General features: G+C 54.5%; 1 protein-coding gene across 1 annotated transcript in view; it reads left to right on the top strand.

Annotated features, from left to right (window-relative positions):
* Positions 1–2,337: 2,337 nt before the first annotated feature.
* Positions 2,338–18,013, top strand: part of LOC144693984 (mediator of RNA polymerase II transcription subunit 12-like protein) — a 590,784-nt gene continuing 575,108 nt past the window's right edge. Inside the window, exons 1-2 of the mRNA XM_078564267.1 lie at positions 2,338–2,562; positions 3,360–3,533. Coding sequence (XP_078420393.1) covers positions 3,435–3,533 — 99 coding nt within the window. The 5' untranslated portion in view covers positions 2,338–2,562; positions 3,360–3,434. The remainder of the gene's footprint in view (positions 2,563–3,359; positions 3,534–18,013) is intronic.

Consider the following 18,013-nt stretch of genomic DNA (forward strand, 5'->3'; position numbering starts at 1 on the left):
AAAAATCGATTTACCTCGATCTTAAATATACCCAATGATTGCGCATCCAGAGCTGTGGTAGAGAATTCCAAAAATTCACTATATGAGCACAAAATCTGATTTGAACATAAAATGGAGTGCAGCGGTTCATGAAGGCAGGTCATCACCACCTTCTTGGGGGCAATTAGATATGGGCAATAAATGCTGGTCTAGCCAGTGATGCCTACATTCCATGAAAAAATAAATAAAACATCAAGAATGACAATCCAATGCATTACTAAGGCAGTGCTGCACTGTTGGAGGTTTTGTCTTTTGGATGAAATATAAAACCAAGGGCCTATCTGCCTGCTATAATTAGACCACACAGCACTGTTTCGAGGAAGAGCAGGGAGTAATTCCCAGTGTCCTGGACAATATTTATCCCTCAATCAACATTACAAAAACAGATTATCTGATCACTATCCTGTTGCTGTTTATGGGAGCTTGCTGTGTGCGAATTGGTTGCCCCATTTCCTATCGCAGTGATCACATTTCAAAAAGCACTTCATTGGCTGTGAAGCACTTTGAGAGGTCTGGTGGTTGTGAAAGGTGCTATATAAATGCAAATCTTTTATTTTTGCAAATAAAATCAGACTTGGCAGGTGCAACTCATAAAAATGGGCAATGAACTAATTTCAGTTTAAATTTTGATAGAAGTTTTCCAAAAGAATCATCACTTATGATTTATTTTAATGTTTTTGCAAGCTATGTCACTCTTCCTGAAAGTGTAAATGCCTTTGATAACATTGAACATAAACACATGGGGATTTTGCAAACAGAGCTTTGTGCAATGAGGACACTTAGTTGGATTTTGGTGGCAGTGCACAGTACACTCAACATGAATAAAGTTAATTGAAGAAGATTGTGCTGTGATGTTGTGCTAGTCTCTGCATCTGAATTTCCAAAAAGGGCTCTGATAACATGATTCGTGGAGTGCTTATTTATAAAATTTGCCACAAGGTACATCTCATCTTGCATTGATCATGGATCTAAGTGAGGGGTTTACACTGCTTAACAGAGGTGGGTAGGGAGAAATCATTTCATCTGGTTGGGGAAGTCCAGTACAAGGAGGTATAACCTTAAAATTACAGCTAGTCTGTTCAGCGTTAATTTCAAGACACACTCTTCACACAAAGAGTAGTGGAAATCAGGAACTCTCCTCCAAAAAACTGTTGAGGCTGGAGGCTGGGGTGGGGAGGGGGTTCAGTTAAAAATTTCAAAACTGAGATTGATATAATTTTATTAAGTGAAGGTGCCAAGGGCCCTGGAATCAAGCTGGGCAGATGGAGTTAAAATACACATCAGCCATGATGGAAAAAACTCGAAGGGCAGAGAGGCCCACTCCCGCTCCTCCATTCCTGTGTTTTGTGTGCCTAAAGCTCCAACACCTGCCTCACTGTTGCCTGCAGCTGGTAGACAGCTCTGCTCATGAGTGCAGTATCAAAGTTGAGGCAGTCCCTGTGACAGCTGCATTTCTTTTCTGAGTGGCCCTTGTGCAGAAATGCAGCTGCACCCTGGGTGAACATATTCCTGTCATTCGAACCATGGCCACCAGCCCCGAGCAGAACTAGCACCTCCAGGAGGCGCTGCAACGTGCCTTGGCCAGAAACAAGGATTTGCATTTGTGCACTGCCATTCACCTCAGGGCATTCTAGCGCACTGTACAGCCAATGAAGTACTTTTTGAAGTACTGTTGCCACGTAGGGTATGTGGCAGCCAATTTGTGCACAGCAAGCTCCCACAAACAGCAATGTGACCATGACTAGATAATCTGTTGTTTTTTTCTCCATGATGTTCATGGGTTCAGGGATTATTATTGGCCAGGGCGCCTGAAGAAAATGTCCTGGTTTTTCTTCAAAAGTATTGGCGTGGAATCTTTTACATCCACCTGAGAGGGGCAGACAGGAGCCCAATTTAACATCTCATCTGAATGCTGACACCTCCGACCATGCATCACCCCTCCGAGTAATGCACTGGAGTGTCAGCCTTAAATCTTTGCCATAAAGGATTTGTGGGTTTGCAGTGGGAGTTGAACCCACAAATCCTTCACGACTTTAGAGGCATTAAAGTGCTTAAGCAGACCGCAAACACAACTGGAATTTGCATTCTAAATATGCTTGGACAGGACACGCGAGCATTTCCCTTTTGCAGAACCGCCCCCCCTCTACCCCTCCCCCTTGACAAGCCCCTCGACTCCTCAGCCGCCGACTTCGGGAGAGGATCGGAAATATTTATCGGCCGACCCGATGTTTTTCCTTCCCCTTTAAATGGGGGCTTGCCGAACAAGCTGTTTGGTGCCGGCACTGGGGCTGCGTCAATACAGAGGACAGTAAGCGCGCTGCAGCCCGGCAAAAAAAGGTCTAATAACTGAGGAGGAGGAGGAGGAGGAACAGGAAGGGATCCTAGAAACACATTATCTTGTATAATTACTGGGAAAGTGGGGTTGGATGTGGCGGCAGAGCTAAATGGACTGTTACTGAGCTAGAACATGCTCAGCTGTGATCAGCTTCTTGCACATGAAACAGCAAATAAGCCTCTGGAAAGGTAAGGACAGGGACTGAACAATCTGGACAGGGGGTAAAGGAGCAGGATTATTTTATATATATATATATATATATATTGCTGCTGCTGTTGCTGCTGCTTTCCCCAGGCACAAGTTGAATGGGAACCGAGGGTAATAATTTAAAAAAAAAACCCAAAAATCGCGCAACATGTTTCATGCCGCGACACGAAATGTTGCAAAATGCAAAGCATCTGATTTTTCCCCACCCCAACCAAAAAAAAAATACACAAATAAAATGTCATCTCATCGGAAACAAGCAAACATAATTGCGAGAGTTTGCAGTTCAAGTGTGATGGTTGAGTGTTGTTGCCATTCTCTGGAACTGTCCTTGCAACAAATACTTTAAAAAAAAAATTATGGACTGAGACAATTTATCCCATCCAAAAAATGTCTCGATTGGCGACAATTGATACCGAAGAGATACTTTGGTCACCCCAAATGGAGAAGAGCGCAGCGTTTCTAGAATTAGGAGTGGACAGTCAATTTATTTATTTCTAGAGAGAGAGGGATCCAGATCAAACTGTAGCCAGTTTTTACAGGCAATAAATCCCCAGGTAAAGTGTGAGATTTGGGGAATGATAGACCAGATGTATATTTAAATGAAATGAGTGCACCTGCCCAGCAGTGAGTGAGTGAGTGAGTGAGTGAGAGTCTGTGTGATTTTGGGGGGGTTTTGCATGTCCCTGTATTGTAAAGTTTGGGGTTTTGGGCACTGCTGTTCTGCGCGGGGATTGTTGCTGTATTTTTATAATCAGCTTCTCATTCTTTCTTTAAAAAGCGGAGAGACCGACACCTAAAGGATTGTGGGAAGCCGGCTCCAAACTCTCCGCTTTCTCCCCGGGTGAGATGTAGGATGGCGGCGTTCGGATTCCTCAGTTACGAACAGCGGCCGCTGAAACGGCCCCGGCTCGGCCCCCCGGATGTTTACCCGCAGGACCCCAAACAGAGAGAGGTAACCGGGCAGCGGGGAGCACAGGGCTCAGGGAGAGAGAGGGGCGGGGGGGGCTCCCACCATGGCGCACCCGCCCCCCCCCCCCCCGAGTGTCCACCCACCCCGAACATCACCCCCCCCCACCCCGAACATCACCCCCCCCCCACCCCGAACATCACCCCCCCCCCACCCCGAACATCACCCCCCCACTGACCACACCCCCCCTGAGCCCCCCCTCACCCTGACCCCACCCCCCCACTGACCACACCCCCCCTGAGCCCCCCCTCACCCTGACCCCACCCCCCCACTGACCACACCCCCCCTGAGCCCCCCCTCACCCTGACCCCACCCCCCCACTGACCACACCCCCCCTGAGCCCCCCCTCACCCTGACCTCACACCCCCCCATCACCCTGACCTCACACCCCCCCCGTCACCCTGACCTCACACCCCCCCATCACCCTGACCTCACACCCCCCCCGTCACCCTGACCTCACACCCCCCCATCACCCTGACCTCACACCCCCCCATCACCCTGACCTCACACAGCCCCCATCACCCTGACCTCACACACCCCCCATCACCCTGACCTCACACAGCCCCCAAAACCCTGACCTCACACCCCCCCCATCACCCTGACCTCACACCCCCCCCATCACCCTGACCTCACACCCCCCCCATCACCCTGACCTCACACCCCCCCCATCACCCTGACGTCACACAGCCCCCAAAACCCTGACCTCACACCCCCCCCATCACCCTGACCTCACACAGCCCCCATCACCCTGACCACACACACCCCCCATCACCCTGACCTCACACCCCCCCCATCACCCACCACACACACCCCCCCCTCACCCACCACACACACCCCCCCCTCACCCTGACCACACACACCCCCCATCACCCTGACCTCACACCCCCCCCATCACCCACCACACACACCCCCCCCTCACCCTGACCACACACACCCCCCCCTCACCCTGACCACACACACCCACCCCATCACCCTGACCTCACACCCCCCCCATCACCCTGACCACACACACCCCCCCTCACCCTGACCACACACCCCCCCCCCCTCACCCTGACCACACACACTCCATAACCTCCCTCACCCTGACCCCACACACCCCATAACACCCCCTCACCCTGACCCCACACACACCCATAACCCCCTCACCCTGACCCCACACACCCCATGGCCCCCTCACCCTTACCCCGCAAACTCCCCATGAGCACTTCACCCTGACTCCACACACCTCATAACCCCCTCACCCTGACCCCACACACCCCATGGACCCCTCACTCTGACCCCACATACTCCCCATGAGCACCTCACCCTGACTCCACACACCTCATAACCCCCTCACCCTCACCCCACACACTCCGCGTGAGCACCTCACCCTGACCCCACACACCTCATGGACCCCTCACCCTGACCCCACACACTCCCCGTGAGCACCTAGCCCTGACCACACACACTCCCCATTGCCCTCAAACCTTGACCACACACCCCATGACACGCTCACCCTGACCCCACATTCCCCATGACCCCCTCACCCTGACCCCACACATTCCCCATGACCCCCACACCCTGACCCCACACACCACATGGACCCTTCACCCTGACCCCACACACTCCCCATAACCCCCTCACCCTGACCCCACACACACACACCCATAAGCCCCTCACCCTGACCCCACACACACTCCATAACCCCCTCACCCTGACCCCGCGCGCACACCCATAACCCCCTCACCCTGGCCCCGTGCGCACACCCATAACCCCCCTCACCCTGACCACACTCGCAACCCATAACCTCCTCACACAGACTCCGCGCACACACCCATACCTCCTCACCCTGACCCCACACACTTCCCATGAACCCCTCACCCTGATCACACACACACCCCATTGCCCCCAAACCTTGACCACACACACCCCCCATGATGCGCTCACTCTGACTCCGCAGACCCCATGATCATAACCTCCTCATCATGACCCCACACTCTTTATAACCTCCTCACCCTGACCCCGCGCACACACCCATAAGCCCCTCACCCTGACCCCGCACACACACACATAACCCCCTCACCCTGACCCCGCGCACACACACCCATAAAGCCCTCACCCTGACCCCGCGCACACACCCATAAACCCCTCACCCTGACCCCGCGCACACACCCTTAACCCCCTCACCCTGACCCCGCGCACACACCCTTAACCCCCTCACCCTGACCCCGCGCACACACCCATAACCCCCTCACCCTGACCCGCGCACACACCCATAACCCCCTCACCCTGACCCCGCGCACACACCCATAACCCCCTCACCCTGACCCCACACCCCATAACCCCACCACGGTGATCACAAGCACACCGTAACCTCGTCACCTTGACCTCAGAAACACCATAACCCCCTCACCTTGACCAAACACACACCATAACCCCTCACCCTGACCCCACAGACCCCTCCCACCACCCCCTCACCCTGACCCCACACAACCCCCCATCACCCTCTCACCCTGACCCCAACCACACCACTAACCTCCTCACGCTGACAACACACACAACCCCCCATAACCCCCTCACCCTGATCCCACACGCATCACATAACCCCCTCACCCTGACCCCACACATCCCATTACCCCCTCACCCTGACCACATACAGACCCCAAACCTCCTCACCCTGACCACAAACACACCCAGTAACCCCCTCACCCTGACCACACACACACTATAACACTTACCCTGACCACACTCGCGCGCTCTCTCACCCTAAACACACTCTCACCCCCTCACCCTCAACACACTGACACCCCATAACCCCCTCACCCTGACCCCACACACACCCATAACCCCTTCACCCTGATCCCACACACTCCCCATAACCCCCTCACCCTGACCCAACACACCCCATAACCCCTCACGCTGACCACACACACCCCATAACCCCCTCACCCTGACCACACTCTCACACTATAACACTCACCCTGACCACACTTGCACTCTCTCTCACCCTGAACACACACTCACCCCCTCACCTTCAACACATTCACACCCCCTCACCCTCAACACACTGACACCCCATAACCCCCTCACCCTGACCACACTCGCACTCTCTCTCACCCTGAACACACACTCACCCCCCTCACCTTCAACACATTCACACCCCCTCACCCTCAACACACTGACACCCCATAACCCCCTCACCCTGACCACACTCGCACTCTCTCTCACCCTGAACACACTCTCACCCCCTCACCTTCAACACATTCACACCCCCTCACCCTCAACACTCTGGCACCCCATAACCCCCTCACCCTGACCCCACACACCCCATGGACCCCTCACCCTTACCCCACACACTCCCCATGAGCACTTCACCCTGACTCCACACACCTCATAACCCCCTCACCCTGACCTCACACACCTCATAACCCCCTCACCCCGACCCCACACACCTCATAACCCCCTCACCCTGACCCCACACACTTCCCATGAACCCCTCACCCTGATCACACACACACCCCATTGCCCCCAAACCTTGACCACACACACCCCCCATTACGCGCTCACTCTGACCCTGCAGACCCCATGATCATAACCTCCTCATCATGACCCCACACTCTTTATGACCTCCTCACCCTGACCCCGCGCACACACCCATAACCCCCTCACCCTGACCCCACACACACACCCATAACCCCCTAACCCTGACCCCGCGCACACACACCCATAAAGCCCTCACCCTGACCCAGCGCACACACCCATAAACCCCTCACCCTGACCCCGCACACACACCCATAACCCCCTCACCCTGACCCCGCGCACGCACCCTTAACCCCCACATCCTGACCCCGCGCGCACACCCATAACCCCCTCACCCTGACCCCGCGCACACACCCATAACCCCCTCACCCTGACCCCACGCACACACCCATAACCCCCTCACCCTGACCCCGCGCACACACCCATAACCCCCTCACCCTGACCCCGCGCACACACCCATAACCCCCTCACCCTGACCTCGCGCACACACCCATAACCCCCTCACCCTGACCCCGCACACACACCCATAACCCCCTCACCCTGACCCCGCGCACACACCCATAACCCCCTCACCCTGACCCCGCGTACACACCTATAACCCCCTCACCCTGACCCCGCGCACACACACCCATAAACCCGTCACCCTGATCCCGCGCACGCACCCATAAACCCGTCACCCTGACCCCGCGCACACACCCATAACCCCCTCACCCTGACCCCACGCACACACCCATCACCCGCTCACCCTGACCCCGCGCACACACCCCAAAAGCCCCTCAGCCTGACCCACACTCACCCCATGATGTGCTCACCCTGACCCCACAGACCCCACACTCTTCATAACCTCCTCACCATGACCCCACACTCTTCATAACCTCCTCACCATGACCCCACAAACACCCTATAACCCCCTCACCCTGACCACACTCTCACCCCATCACCCCTTCACACTGACCCCACACACACCCTCTCACCCTGACCACACTCATCCCATAACCGCCTCACCCTGACCCTACACACACCCCAAAAGCCCCTCATTGTGGCCCCATACACAGCCTCTCACCCTGACCACACTCTCACCCTGAGCACACTCTCACCCTCTCAGCCTGATCACGCTCTCACCCTCTCACCCTCAACACACTCACACCCTTCACCTTCAACACAGTGACACCCCATAACCCTCTCACCCTGACCACACACTCACCCTGTCCCCACAGACCCCATGAATATAACCTCTTCACCGTGACCTCACACTCTTCATAACCTCCTCACCGTGACCTCACACTCTTCATAACCTCCTCACCATGACCCCACACGCTTCATAACCTCTTCACCGTGATCCCACACTTTTCATAACCTCCTCACCGTGACCCCACACTCTTCATAACCTCCTCACTGTGACCCCACACTCTTCATAACCTCTTCACCGTGACCTCACACTCTTCATAACCTCCTCACCATGACCTCACACTCTTCATAACCTCCTCACCATGACCTCACACTCTTCATAACCTCCTCACCGTGACCCCACACTCTTCATAACGTCCTCACCGTGACCTCACACTCTTCATAGCCTCCTCGCCGTGACCTCACACTCTTCATAACCTCCTCACCGTGACCCCACACTCTTCATAACCTCCTCACCGTGACCTCACACTCTCCATAACCTCCTCACCGTGACCCCACACTCTTCATAACCTCCTCACCATGATCTCACACTCTCCATAACCTCCTCACCATGACCTCACACTCTTCATAACCTCCTCACCATGATCTCACACTCTCCATAACCTCCTCACCATGACCCCACACTCTTCATAACCTCCTCACCCTGACCCCACAAACCCCATTACCCCCTCACTCTGATCCCACACACTCCATTACGCCCTCACCCGGACCACACACACACTCCATTACCCTCTCAGCCGGACCACACGCACACTCCATTACCCCCTCACACTGGCCAGGCACACACTCCATATCCCCCTCACACTGACCAGACACAGACCCCATAACCCCCTCACCCTGGCCGCGCAGACCTCATGACCCCACACACTCCCCATGACCCCTTCACCCTGACCCCCCACACACCACATGGACCCCTCACCCTGTCCACACACCCCATAACCCCCCCTCACCCTGTCCACACACCCCATAACCCCCCCTCACTCTGTCCACACACCCCATAACCCCCTCACCCTGTCCACACACCCCATAACGCCCTCACCCTGTCCACACACCCCATAACCCCCCTTCACCCTGTCCACACACCCCATAACCCCCCTTCACCCTGTCCACACACCCCATAACCCCCCCTCACCCTGTCCACACACCCCATAACCCCCCCTCACCCTGTCCACACACCCCATAACCCCCCTCACCCTGACCACACACCCCATAACCCCCTCACCCTGTCCACACACCCCATAACCCCCCCTCACCCTGTCCACACACCCCATAACCCCCCCTCACCCTGTCCACACACCCCAAAACCCCCCCTCACCCTGTCCACACACCCCATAACCCCCCTCACCCTGTCCACACACCCCATAACCCCCTCACCCTGTCCACACACCCCATAACTCCTGATCACAAGCAGTCGTTAACCTCGTCACCCTGACCTCACACACCCCTCACCTTGAGCACGCACACGCGCACACACCGTACCCCCCACACCCTGACCACAAACCCCATAACCCCTGTCCCTCACCACACCCATAGCCCCCTCACCATGACAGCACACACACCCCATAATCCCCTCACCTTCACCACCCACACTCCCCATAGCCCCCAAACCCTGACTCCGCACACTGCCCATGACCCCCTCACCCTGTCCCCACACACTCCATAACCTCCTCACCCTGACCCTGGACACTTCATAACCCCTTCACCCTGACTACTCACCCCAAAGCCCTCTCACTCTGACCCCACACACCCCAGACCCCCCTCACCCTGACCCTAGACACTCCATAACCCCCTCACCCTGACTACTCACCCTAAAGCCCCCTCACTCTGACCCTACACAGCCAAGAGCCCCCTCACCCTGACCCTACACAATCCATAACCCCCTCACCCTGACGCCACACACACCCCATGGACCCCTCACCCTGTCCACACAGCCCATAACTCCGCCACCCTGATCACAAGCACTCCGTAACCTCGTCACCCTGACCCCACACACACACTATAACCCCATCACCCTGACCCCACACACACTATAACCCCATCACCCTGACCCCACACACACACTATAACCCCATCACCCTGACCCCATACACACACTATAACCCCATCACCCTGACCCCACACACACACTATAACCCCATCACCCTGACCCCACACACACACTATAACCCCATCACCCTGACCCCACACACACACTATAACCCCATCACCCTGACCCCACACACACACACACACTATAACCCCATCACCCTGACCCCACACACACACTATAACCCTATCACCCTGACCCCACACACACACTATAACCCCATCATCCTGACCACACACACACACTATAACCCCATCACCCTGACCCCACACACACTATAATCCCATCACCCTGACCCCACACACACACTATAACCCCATCACCCTGACCCCACACACACACTATAACCCCATCACTCTGACCCCACACACACACTATAACCCCATCACCCTGACCCCACACACACACTATAACCCCATCACCCTGACCCCACACACACACTATAACCCCATCACCCTGACCCCACACACACACTATAACCCCATCACCCTGACCCCACACACACACTATAACCCCATCACCCTGACCCCACACACACACTATAACCCCATCACCCTGACTCCACACACACACTATAACCCCATCACCCTGACCCCACACACACACTATAACCCCATCACCCTGACCCCACACACACACTATAACCCCATCACCCTGACCCCACACACACACTATAACCCCATCACCCTGACCCCACACACACACTATAACCCCATCATCCTGACCACACACACACACACTATAACCCCATCACCCTGACCACACACACACACACTATAACCCCATCACCCTGACCCCACACACACACTATAACCCCATCACCCTGACCCCACACACACTATAATCCCATCACCCTGACCCCACACACACACTATAACCCCATCACCCTGACCCCACACACACACTATAACCCCATCACCCTGACCCCACACACACACTATAACCCCATCACCCTGACCCCACACACACACTATAACCCCATCACCCTGACCCCACACACACACTATAACCCCATCATCCTGACCACACACACACACTATAACCCCATCACCCTGACCCCACACACACTATAAGCCCATCACCCTGACCCCACACACACTATAATCCCATCACCCTGACCCCACACACACACTATAACTCCATCATCCTGACCACACACACACTATAACCCCATCATCCTGACCACACACACACTATAACCTCATCACCCTGACCCCACACACAGGATAACCCCTTCACCCTGACCACATACCCTCACCATAACCCCCTCACCCTGACTACACATACCCCATAGCCCCCAAACACTGACCACACACACACCCCATGACATACTCACCCTGTCCACACACACTCCATAACCCTTTCACCCTGACCCCACACACTCCATAACCTCCTCACCCTGACCCCACACACTCCATAACCCCCTCACCCTGACCCCACACACTCCATAACCCCCTCACCCTGACCCCACACACTCCATAACCTCCTCACCCTGACCCTAGACACTCCATAACCTCCTCACCCTGACCCTAGACACTCCATAACCCCCTCCCCCTGACTACTCACCCCAAGGCCCCCTCACTCTGCCCCCACACACCCCAGGGCCCCCTCACCCTGACCCTACACACTCCATAACGCCCTCACCCTGACCCCACACACACCTGATCAACCCCTCACCCTGATGACACACACACCCCATTACCCCCTCATCCTGACTACACTCGCAACCCATAATCCCCTCACTCTGAACAGACACACCCCCCCTTCACCCCCTCACCCTGACCCCACACACCCCATAACGCCCTCACCCTGACCACACACACCCCATAACGCCCTCACCCTGACCACACACACACAGACCCCATAACCCCCTCACCCTGACCACACTCGCAACCCATAACTACCTCACCCTGACCACACACACACCCCATAACACTCTCACCCTGAGCGCGCACACACCCGGTCACCCCCTCACTTTTACCCCATACACACCCCATAACAGCCTCACCCTAACCACACACACTCCATAACCCTCTCACCCTGACCCCACACACCCCATGGACCCCTCACGTTGCCCACTCACCCCATAACTCCATCACCCTGATCACAAGCACTCTGTAACCCCTTCACCCTTACCACACACAACCCATTGCCCCCAAACCCTGACCTTACTCACACCCCATAACCCCCTCAGCCTGACCCCCCACACACCCCATTGCCCCCAAGCCCCGACCCACACTCACCCCATGATGCACTCACCTTGACCCTGCAGACTCGATAACCATAACCTCCTCACCCTGACCCCACAAACCCCATTACCCATTCACCCTGTCCCTACACACTCCATAACCCCCTCACCCTGACTTCACACACACACACACACACACACACACACACACACACACACACACCCCCCCCCCCATAACCCCCTCACCCTGACAACACACCCCATCACCCCCTCACCCTGAAAACACACCGAATAACCCACTCAGCCTTACCACACACTCCCCATTACGCCCCCACCCTGACCCCGCACATCTCATTAACCCATCACCCTGACCCCACACACCCCATAACCCCTCATCCTGACCACACACACCCCATAACCCCTCACCCTAACTACACACACCCCATAACCCCTCACCCTGACCACACACACCCCATAACCCCTCACCCTGACCACACACACCCCATAACCCCTCACCCTGACCACACACACCCCATAACCCCTCACCCTGACCACACACACCCCATAACCCCTCACCCTGACCACACACACCCCATAACCCCTCACCCTGACCACACACACCCCATAACCCCTCACCCTGACCACACACACCCCATAACCCCTCACCCTGACCACACATACCCCATAACCCCTCACCCTGACCACACACACCCCATAACCCCTCACCCTGACCACACACACCCCATAACCCCTCACCCTGACCACACACACCCCATAACCCCTCACCCTGACCACACACACCCCATAACCCCTCACCCTGACCACACACACCCCATAACCCCTCACCCTGACCACACACACCCCATAACCTCCCTCACCCTGACCACACACACCCTATAACCTCCCTCACCCTGACCACACACACCCCATAACTCCCCTCACCCTGACCCCACACACACCCCATAACCTCCCCTCACCCTGACCACACACACCCCATAACCCCTCACCCTGACCACACACACCCCATAACCCCTCACCCTGACCACACACACCCCATAACCTCCCTCACCCTGACCACACACACCCTATAACCTCCCTCACCCTGACCACACACACCCCATAACGCCCCTCACCCTGACCCCACACACACCCCATAACCTCCCCTCACCCTGACCACACACACCCCATAACCCCCCTCACCCTGACTACACACACCCCATAACCCCCTTCACCCTGACCACACACAAACCCCATAACCCCCCTCACCCTGACCACACATACAGCCCATAACCCTTCACCCTGACCACATTAACACGCCATAACCCCCTCTCCCTGACCGTGCAGCCTCACGCCCCCACCCCACGATCCCCTCACCCTATCTACACACACCCTGCCCCCCCCAATACCCTGACCCCACACACACCCCATAACCCCTTTCACCGTGACCACACACACACCAAACCCCGCTCACCCTTTACCCCACATACTCTAAAAGCCCCTCACTCTGACCATGCACACCATGCCCCCTCATCCTCACCCCACACTCACCCCATGACCCCCTCACCCTTTACCGCACACATCCCATAACCTGATCACCCTGACCAGGGACACCATCCCCCCCTCACCCTTACACCACTCACCCTGTGAACTCCCCACCCTCACCACACACACCATGACTCCTCACCCTGACCACAGATACCCTGATCCCCTCACCCTAACCACACACACACACACACACACACACACACACACCAAAACCTCATCAGTCACAGACGCAAAGCATAACACCCTCACCCTCCCACTTGACCCCCCCTCCCACACTTCCTCCTGAACAACCCTTCCTTTGCTCCTCTTCTACCCTCTTGACCACCTCCCTCTATCGCTCTGGACAAAGCCCCTCCCTCCATCCATCATCCCCCCCACCCCGGGACTCCACCCCGGGACTCCCACCCCGGGTCTCCTCGCACTCACGCTGGGTCCCCCTCCTTCCTTGTCTCCCTCCCTGTCCCCGCCTCCCTTCCACCCTTCCCTCTCCTCCTCTCCCCCCCCCACTCCCCCCGGGTCATTCCATCCATCCGTCCATTTCCCTCCCTCCCTCCTGGGTCCGTCTGTCCCTCTCTCCCACGCACCCTTACCCCACTCACCCCATGATCTCCTCTCACACACCATGATGACCCCTCCCCCTGACCAACAAACCCCTTAATCTCCTCACCCTGGCCACAGACACCCTCACCCTAACCTCACACACACGCACACACACACCTCACACCCTACAGCCGCACAGCATAACATCCTCACCCTCCCACTTGACCCCCTCATTCCACCCCTCCCTCCTGCCATTCTTCTCCCTCCCTCCTGTCCTTAACCTCTGTCAGCGTGACCCCCCTGATCCGCCCGCCCCCCCACCCTCCCTCCTGCCCCCCCCGATCCGCCCGCCCCCCCTGCCCCCTTGATCCCACCTCCCGCCCTGTCGACCCCCCCGCCCTCTCCCCCCACCCCCTCGATCCCCCTGCCCCCCCCCGACTTCCCTCCTGCCCTCACGATCCCCCTGCCCTCCCTCACCACACCCCCGCCCTCCCTCCCGCCCCCTCGATTTTCCCCCCCGCCCCCTTGATCCCCCCACCCCCCCCCTCACCCCCCTCCTGACCCTTGATTGCCCCCCCCTCACCCCCCTCCCGCCCCCTCGATCCCCCGTCCCCCAACTCAGGCTGATGGCCTCTCGATGTGCCATTCCCCCTCACCTTCTCCCATCTGACCCCTTCCCTACTCTCTAAAGTGTCCCTCCATCTCATTTCATTATCCTTTTTGTGTTTGCATACTTTTGAATGTCATGATGCAGTAGCATCAGCCGTGTTCAGCTCTGCTGGACAGTTATTGTCAGCTTGTTTGTCATTCCTACACCTAAACCCCCATCATTATTAGAGCACTCATACCTGGGTGCAAAGCACGAAGACAGTATCGTGATCTGCTCCGACTGTCATTTCTTCTACTTCCAGAAAACATAAAAATCTGACCGGGTTATTTATATTCTTTTTGCTTGGGAAACGCTTACTTGTCACATTGCAGAAGTGCTGGTTGGTGCAATGGAAATACTTTTTCTAACTCTTACACGTTATTGCACAAGCTGAGATGTCTCCCCTGACTATAAGGCATTTGATAAGGTGGTACATCGACGCTTATTGTACAAGAGCTCAGGGGTATAGTGGGTACCATATTACCATGGATAAAGGGTTGGCCAGCTAATGGGAAACAGAGTGTAGGGATAAATGGGTCTTTTTAGGTTGGCAAGATGTAACTCGTAGAGTGCCATAGGGATCCGTGCTGGGGTCTCAACTATTTACAATCTATATCAGTGGATAAAGGGACTGAATGTATGAGAGCTAAATTTGCCCATGACAGCAAGAAAGAAATTAAGTTGTCAAGAGGAGGGAAAGAGTCTACAAAGGGATGTAGATAGGTTAAAGGAGTGGGCAAAAATTTGGCAGACGGAGCATAACGTGGGAAAATGTGAACCACTTTGCCAGGAGGAATAGAAAAGCCGTATATTATTTAAATGGAGACAGATCGCAGAACCCTGAGCTGCAGAGGGATCTGGGTGTCCTGGTACATGAATCTCAAAAGTTAGTATTCAGGTACAGCAGCTATTAGGAAGGCAAATGGAATGTCGGCATTTATGGCAAGGGGAATGGAATATAAAGTAGGCAAGTTTTACTGCAGCTGTAGAAGATATTGGTGAGACCACATTTGGAGTAGTGTGCACAGTTTTGGTCTCCTTATTTGAAAAAAGGTATATTGGCATTAGACGTAGTTCAGAGAAGGTTCACTCATTGGGCCTGTACTATTGGAGGTTAGATACGTGAGAGGTGATCTTATTGAAACATATAAGATTCTGAGGGGACTTGACAGGGTGGATAATGGGAGGATGTTTCCTCTTGTCGGGGAGACTGGAACTAGGGGACACAGTTCAAGAATAAGTGGTTCCCCTTTTAAGTCGGAGATGAGGGGATTTTTTTTCTCAGAGGGTCGTTAGTCTGTGGAATTCTCTTCCCCAGAAAGTAGTGGGGGCTGGATCATTGAAAATTTTCAAGGCAGAGTTGATAGATTTTTGATAGACAAGGGAGTCCAGGGTTATGGAGGACAGGCAGGAAAGTGGAGTTGAGACCACAACCAATCAGCCATGATCTTATTGAGTGGCGTAGCAGGCTCAAAGAGCCGAATGGCCTACTCCTGCTCCTAAACACTATGTTCCTATAAGATGCTTGCTTTACAGCACCTCAAAGCCCACCATTATTTTGGTAACTCAGAGAGGTCAGGCAGACAGACATACAGTAATATACAATACAGTGACTAGATGATGCATATTTATATTTTATACACACACGAGGTGGGAGAAAGGGCTTTTTGTTACGTATTAAAGGGTTAAATTGCAGTGTAATCCTGAAACAGAAATACTTTAAATTTAATGATTATCTGTGCTATATTGGTTTCCATTGGTGTTTATTGTGATCCGGTACTTTATTGCCTAACTGCTCTAGAACTTGGAAGTGTGTTGGTGCAGTCAATGTAAATCATACTTGAGGTAGTAGCTTACTTTTTTGAAACTGGAATGCTCAGCTTGTGAATTAAAATATAAAGAGGCGATTGAACACTGCAAGCTCACGGTGGTTCTGGCTGTGACAATTGAATTTGAAAGGTGCTGCCCCACTGTTCTTCCGATCCTGCCATTAAATGTGTTACAAATGAGATACCAAAGGTTCTGGCAGCCTGCTGGTGCCTCATCTAGCTGACCATGATGTTGCATGGATGGAGAGTGTCGTAGGGACAAGAGGCTGAGCATGATGGAGGGGTGTGTGTGTGTGTACACACGCTTGGAGTGGTGACTAGATGGTAACCCGGAGTAGGAACCCTGGCTGATCTGCATCGCTCTCTTTTTCAAGATGAGGCAACCTGAGATGGACTGTGGGGTTTTGGGGTTTCCACTATGTCCTTATCAACTCGCTTAGTAGAGAGACTTGAGAATCAACCCTGGGGTGTTTCTGCTCTGTACAGTGAAGTGCTGCACCGCATGGTGTATTTACCCACTGATCTATCTGCTTATAACTTTTCAAGCTGCTTCACCCTTAATTGGGAAAATTGACCTGACACTTGAGGTCAATTTTCCCAATGACCCTATGAAATGGCTGTGAAGTTACTCCCAAGACAGAAACTGACGCCAACTGCATCTTTTACATTGTTAACCTTGTTTCAATGTGCACACGATATCTTGCATCTTCATTAAACAAAGTTCCATGAATAGGTTCAGGTTCACAGTTTAGGATTAAAATTTACATTGCGATGTTCCTTTTTCCAGTGATTAGAGGCTCTGATTTTTGCAGAGCATGTTATCAGAGCCTGCCAGTGGGACAAGTGTCTCCGTCCAGATAGGCAGGAAGAGCTACTTATGTTTATCAATACCTCCATTTGCTTGGCAGATTAATTTTAATC

This window comes from Cetorhinus maximus, chromosome 19, assembly GCF_964194155.1.
Source record: "Cetorhinus maximus chromosome 19, sCetMax3.hap1.1, whole genome shotgun sequence".
Lineage (NCBI taxonomy): Eukaryota > Metazoa > Chordata > Chondrichthyes > Lamniformes > Cetorhinidae > Cetorhinus > Cetorhinus maximus.